Raw genomic sequence first — 7,500 nt, forward strand, 5'->3', positions numbered from 1 at the left:
CGTGCGTGCGTGTTTGAGAGAGAGAGAGAGAGGGTATGAGGTATGCAGTGTATACGCTCCCTGTATGGGCTATGGGAAGCTGCACAGGCTTATTTATTGTGTGCCATATCCGGAAGCCCTATCAAATTCTCTCTCTCTCTCTCTCTCTCTCTCTCTCTCTCTCTCTCTCTCTCTCTCTCTCTCTCTCTCTCTCTCTCTCTCTCTCTCTCTCATACACACGCGCACACACACACGCCCATACCATGCCCACACACGAGCATGGCACTGCAGTCACGAGTCCCGTTTGCGTTCGGCCATGCTGCCAGTTCAGCATGGAGCGGAAAATCTAAAATGGCTTCCGGTGGCATGGCGATGTACCAGTGACACCTGACACGCCGCATCAATCACTCCCAGTCAGGACGGCACATCCGCCCCTCACACGCTCCACAGAAACACAAACACGCTCATCTGCATAGGGAGAGAACATGGCAGACATTTTTGGTGGCCGTTTTGCTATAACTCTTGAAGATGTCATTTTAGTCATTTAGTTTTCAAAATGTACGCTGCTTATTCACAAATTGAATCTTTTCACTATTATTTACTAAGCAATGGACTAATATTTACTACACACACACACTGCTGCTGGTGTACTTGATAGACCTATTTTAATGTTTATTTTCTTCAAAATGCTACTATTACTATGTCAGAACGCTATAAAGGACTTTTAGGAAAAGCACAACAATTACCTCCTCTTAATGTAAGAACTTATGTTCTCTACAAGTCTTCTGTTGTCCAGTCTTGCACTTTAAATGTCTGTATGAGCACTGTCTATGTCCATACTGTCTTATGTCCATGTATAAGTACTGTCTATGTCTATACTGTCTATGTCCTTACCTAGATTAGTCTATGTCTGTATGGGAAAGCAAGAAATGTAATTTCAAATTCTTTGTATGACCAGTGCATGTAAAGAAATTGACAATAAAACCTACTTGACTTGACTTGACTTGTCTGACCAAAGCACAGCACGTTTTGCAGCCAAAAATGTCTACGACTGATCATTCAAAACGGCACTCATGAAAAAGATACACGTTTTCATTGTAAAGGTCATAATGTCATAGTGAATACTCAGAAATTGAAGCCGTTGGTAAATATTAATGAAGAAGATAACATTTGTGAATGAGCACCCTGGAAAAAAACTACTAAAAACTACTAAAAACTACTACCTACTACACCTTTACAGCTGTGTTACTGTGCGTGTACACCTGAAACAAACTAAGCTACCAAGTAGCCGCAGTAGTTGAAGAAGTTTCACCCTGAATTCCCTGTATTTGCTCTTCATGTGACATTGACATTGTAAAGTTCTCTTACAATTCATTAGCTAAATTCTCTTCTGACGAGTACTAAGCTTATGTTTCGTAATGTTCCTGTTGGGGCTTCAGTCCAGATCAAGTGTGGTTTCCAGATCACTGCAGTGGTTGGCAGAGTCATCGTTCGCCTTTTAATGACTACATTAAGCATCAGCTGACTCGTAAAAGTAATTCATCAACTTGAAATTGTTGATAGTGTATCTGTTTAACACTATTTTAATTTGTCTTTTATTCTCTCCCACTCCTCTCCCTTGACCCCGCCTCCCTTTCTCTGCCTCGTTTTCTCTTCTTTCTCTTCTCTTTCTCTCTCTACCTATCTTTCCCCTCTCTCTCTCTCTCTCTCTCTCTCTCTCTCTCTCTCGCTCTCCCCCTCCCTCCATCCCTCTCTCTCCCTCACTTTCCCTCTTACTCCCTCTCTCAGCCAACAAGCGGAGGAGTCTGTATGGCAATACGTGCAGCCCCCAGGCGGCCTACGGCAGCCCGTACGGGACAAACGCGGCCAACAGCCCGTACAGCAGTGGCTTCAACTCGCCCTCCTCCACGCCCTCCCGAGTGCCCCTCGTCAAGCAGCTGGTGCTGCCCAGCAGTGCCAGTACGTACAACACACACACACTCACTTTTTAAAACAACTTCAGTTTTTAGTGTTGCCAGATTGGGCTGTGCCCTGTCCATTGGGCTGCTGCTTAGGATGGCTGTTTGCGAGCAACAATGGGTGAAAAGGGGCAATTGAGTGGGTTATTCTGCAAATTAATGGCCATAGATAGAAGACAGTAGAATTTAATTCAAATTCGGCAGGATTTAATGCTTCCAGGCGGGTTTTGAGCATTTTTTTCTTTGTGCTGGAAATCCTCAGTGTCATCTGGCAACCCTGACCATTTGCAGATAGGATAGTGAGAGAGAGGCAGGGAAGGATTGGGAAATGACTTTGGGTTGGAATTGAACCCGGATCCCCGTTGTAATGGTTCAGTTCAATAGCCCACTGAGACACCATACCCCCTGTACGTGCTCTCTTTTCACACCTCTGTCTGCTGCTCTTCCTTTTTTTCTCCTCCTCTGTCCTTTCCCTTTTATACTGCATCTCTATTGCCTTCTATCATATTATTACGACAGACACACACACACACACACACACGCGTACATATACAAACTTTTGATTGCCTCAATGGTAGATACATAAAATGTGTGTGTGTGTGTGTGTGTGTGTGTGTGTGTGTGTGTGTGTGTGTGTGTGTGTGTGTGTGTGTGTGTGTGTGTGTGTGTGTGTGTGTGTGTGTGTGTGTGTGTGTGTGTGTGTGTGTGTGTGTGTGTGACGTGTGTGTGTGTGTGTGTGTGTGTGGCGTGTTGTGCAGGTCACCAGCGTAACTGTGCTGAGCGGGGCAACAGCAGTGCGATGCCGGTGAGCCCCCAGTCGTCAGTAGACAGCGAGCTGAGCACCTCGGAGATGGACGAGGACTCAGTGGGCTCCTCCACCACCTACCGTCTCAACGACGTCACAGACGTACAGATACTCGCACGCATGCAGGAGGAGAGTGAGTACACACACACACGCGCGCGCGCGCACACACACACTCCACCACCTACCGTCTCAACGACGTCACAGACGTACAGATACTCGCACGCATGCAGGAGGAGAGTGAGTACACACACACACAAACACACACACACTAGGGGTGGTACGGTTCACAAAATTCACGGTTCGGTTCATATCACGGTGTCAAGGTCACGGTTTTCGGTTCTCTACGGTTCTTTTTTTTTAGTTCATGATAAATGGTGCACTGGCTAATAGAATCGGACTTACCACTAAATATCCTACATATGGTTTGTATAGGCTTATAATGTGAAAATGGTGTGATTTTAATTGTGTCATCCTCTGATTTGGTCTTATATGCTAATGTTTTAATCAGAGAAACTGGATAAGATACTCCTAGAATCTGTTCTAGATCTGTCTAGAATATGTTTTACATATTTTTCTGGGCAGTACATGAATTGCGGTTTGCGATGGATTGCACGGTTCGGTTCGGTATGTGTGTGAATTGTACGGTTTCGGTTTTCGGTGCAGTTTGTGCCATCCCTAACACACACACACACACACACACACACACTCCACCACCTACCGTCTCAACGACGTCACCGACGTACAGATACTCGCACGCATGCAGGAGGAGAGTGAGTACACACACACACACACACACACACACACACACACACACACACACACACACACACACACACACACTCCACCACCTACCGTCTCAACGACGTCACCGACGTACAGATACTCGCACGCATGCAGGCGGAGAGTGAGTACACACACACACACACACACACACACACACACACACACACACACACACACACACACACACACACACACCACCACCACCACCTACCGCCTCAACGACGTCACCGACGTACAGATACTCGCACGCATGCAGGAGGAGAGTGAGTACACACACGCGCACACACACACACGCACACACGCATGCACATGCACACACACACACACACACACTCCACCACCTACCGCCTCAACGACGTCACCGACGTACAGATACTCGCACGCATGCAGGAGGAGAGTGAACACACACACACACACACACACACTCCACCACCTACCGTCTCAACGACGTCACCGACGTACAGATACTCGCACGCATGCAGGAGGAGAGTGAGTACACACACACACACACACACACACACACACACACACACACACACACACACACACACACACACACACACACACACACACTCCACCACCTACCGTCTCAACGACGTCACCGACGTACAGATACTCGCACGCATGCAGGAGGAGAGTGAGTACACACACACACACACACACACACACACACAGGGACACACACAGGGACACACACAGGGACACACTCACACGCAGAGAAATGAATATGCGCACACAAGCCACATGCATGCACATGATGCTCACACACACACTCACACACACAATCACACTAGATATGCATGGTGTGAGCAGGTGTTAATTAAGAGATTTTGCAGACTGCAAACCACATGAGTGTGTGAGAGGGAAAGCCGATTGGCATAACTCCTCACCAAGCCTTAACATGAGAACAACAGAATGCAGACAGAGAAGAGGGGAGGAGAGGACTAAACAGAATAGAAAAAAAACAGAGAGTGAGTGTGAGTGTGAGCGTATGTGAATTTGAGGTGTGTGTGTTTGTTTACCTAACAACCATTGTGGGGTGCCAGCAGGGGCGGTTCTACCACTGGGCAAGGTCGGGCAATTGCCCGGGGCCCCAAAATTTCAGGGGCCCCGACGTTCTCCAGATCAGTTCCACGTGGATTGAGTTTTAAGGCTCTCAGGGCCCTAAACTACAGCACGGGGGGTCCTGCCCGCCTTGCATGACTGCACTTAGTACAAGTTGAAGGCTCTCGCGCTTCTTTTACGTATCTGACAATTCTAGAATCTGCATTTGTATATATAGCCAGTGCCACACTTCAGCACGACGGTGGGACTTAAATTTGAACTCAACATTATGCCACAAGAAAATGAATAGTAGGCTAGGCCTACTTTTAGCAACTGTAGGTCACATGGGTGGTAGAATTATACAAATAAATGTTTCAAATACAAATGTAGACCATAAAAGAACGATATTTATGTGGATTTTCTTTGATTTATTTTTGTACATTGCGGCCTTGCATTGTGGGATACATTATACCGGTAATAATAGAGTTCTTCAGCGGAAGCGGAAGCATGTAGTAGATTGTAGTCTTTCATGTTAGCATTTAAGGACGTCCTGGTTCCTATCGGCTTCCGGCCTCCATTGGGAATGAATAGGGGTAAATTTCAAATAAGCTCCGAGTGCAAGCACGCGCTTAGCGAACCCCCGCAAACTGTCGAGGGTGTTAAAAATAGGCTGTAGGTATGACATGGTTGATCATTTTGTGTCAAACTTCGACATAAATACGATGTTGCGTCCATATGCTAAACCCGGAAGCTTTTGGCGACTACAGAAACGGCGCCAGTATCTAACGGCATGTACGTGCGGAAGGTTGTACCCATGGCAACCAAAGGAAAGTATGTAGTTCGGAAGTTTTAATGATCAGAAAGGGGTTAGCAATATTGAATTATAATCGTCATGATTTAACATGTGAATACACCAACATGATGATACGATCCGTTCCACTAATGAGAAAGGGATGCGGGGACACGCTAATGTTCGTTGTTGCCGTGCAACTTATATTTTGGCCAAACCTGAATCTCTATGGCGTTTTGCAATGTAAAAAATCGCCAGGGAACCGGTAGTCCAAACGCCGCATACAAGTTGACGTCAACGCTGAAGAGCTCTATACAGTCTGGCTGTTTGGAGAGAGCGCCAGTTGCATCGGCAATGTTCTACCGTTATTTCTAATGTCAGCCTGCCCCAGAGAGCTGATTCGGCCCTGACGCGTGGGAGCTTGTCCTTTCATGATAATAATAAGCCACAATAAGTCATGGTTGTCAGTGAAAACTCAGTCGTTTGCCTATGTTGTAGCATGCCTTCTTGACCTTGTTTATGGATGTAGGCAGAACATGATTTGTGCATCTTGATAAAAAGTCCGTGTTACAAATTGCCCTGCGTTACTTTGTGCTACGCACTCCTTTACTTCAGAGACAGAATTGTAAAATAACCAAGTCACTTCAATCGCCAGTGCTAGCATGAACATAATGGATATTCAGAAGATATGTTGTACAGAAGCTACAAAGAAGGCACGGTAGGGGTTTATTCCTTTCAATCATTATGTCCGCCGCAGCACAATTTTGATACCGTATCATGTCATACTTCACGCATTGTTGTCATTCGGTGTAACTATAGTCAAAAGTTGAGAGCTCTAATGTCTGTCTCGCTGCATTTATTCTGGGTTAGCATGACGGTTTTGGCTATTGTGTAGTCTAGCTGTTATATCACGTCACGAAGCTGGGTCACTTCAGAGTTGTGAGCGATATAGTTATTACAAGTTAGAACTAGAGAGGGGACTTGTTAACTATTCAACAGGTGTGTGCACGCGCAGTTGGCGCAAGGTGCCTGTTGTTCCTCGTTTGTTGCCTAATTTCGGTTTCTGAAACACAATAGTTTCTACTTCAGTCACCGTTTCCTCTGTATTGGGTGTTCACTGGCGAGTGCAGTGTGCGTTATGGTGCACCGTGGTGTGTCGACTCGTGACTGTGTTTTCATCGGTGTGTTGTGCTGTGATCTATGTTTTAGTTCAAGGGGCGCATCACCATTTTTTTTTTTTTTTAAGTTTTCTTTTGTAATCAACCCTCTACCGCGAGTTGTCTGATTCTATCTTCTTTTCTCATTTATGGAACGAGTGTGGGTCTATCCTGGCTATTTCTCACGTGTTGCAGGCTGAATGCTCACATCAACAGCATAACTAAATCATTTGTCACCTTAAGAAGAAATTAAGCTCTGCTTTTATTACCTGCAGAGATGGCTATTGTAATAGCCTGCCCTTGCAGGCATTCCCCAAAAGTCACTCAGGCAGGTGAAACTTCCACATGTTGCTGCTAGAATTCTAAATAGCAAAAGAGATCACAACACTCCAGTATTTGGTCATTTCACTGGCTACCAGTGAGGGTTTTTGTTTTGTTTTGAGAATTGAGTTTAAAGCAGTCCTGATAGTCTTTAAGTCACTAAATGCCTTGTGCCCTAAATATAGGCTATTGTGGATGTGCTAGAGCGATATCATCCTTAGATGCCTTAGGTCTTCTCTGGTAGTGTCATTGGCACAGTCATTATGCTGCCTGCTGGGGCCAGCTAGATGTCCAAATAAGACCTGCCCCAACAGTATGATTTCAAAAGAAATTAAAAACAGCTTTGTTTTCATCTGACTTTGGTGATAGTTATCTACTATCTATAGCAATATATTTTTCTCTCTTCTCTTTCGTTAGCCTACTCTTTAGCACACTGAATGACAGTTGTGTATGATAATGTGCTATATAAATATTGATTGAATGTGGGGCCCACCAAAATAATCTTGCTTATGTGTTCCGTTGTTACGCCACTGCCTGCATACATCATCGATTATTAATTAATCATTTAAAGGGGGCCTCAAAATTGTTTCTTGCCCAGGGCCTCAGATTTTCTAAAACCGCCCCTGGGTGCCAGATGTCCCCACTTAGGTAGAAACATGGAGA

General features: G+C 45.4%; 1 protein-coding gene across 1 annotated transcript in view; it reads left to right on the forward strand.

Annotated features, from left to right (window-relative positions):
- Positions 1 to 7,500, forward strand: part of slain2 (SLAIN motif family, member 2) — a 49,926-nt gene that overhangs the window by 21,576 nt on the left and 20,850 nt on the right. Inside the window, exons 3-4 of the mRNA XM_063201319.1 lie at positions 1,768 to 1,938; positions 2,696 to 2,875. Of these exons, the coding sequence (XP_063057389.1) occupies positions 1,768 to 1,938; positions 2,696 to 2,875 (351 nt within the window). The remainder of the gene's footprint in view (positions 1 to 1,767; positions 1,939 to 2,695; positions 2,876 to 7,500) is intronic.

Source organism: Engraulis encrasicolus, chromosome 6 (genome assembly GCF_034702125.1).
Source record: "Engraulis encrasicolus isolate BLACKSEA-1 chromosome 6, IST_EnEncr_1.0, whole genome shotgun sequence".
NCBI lineage: Eukaryota > Metazoa > Chordata > Actinopteri > Clupeiformes > Engraulidae > Engraulis > Engraulis encrasicolus.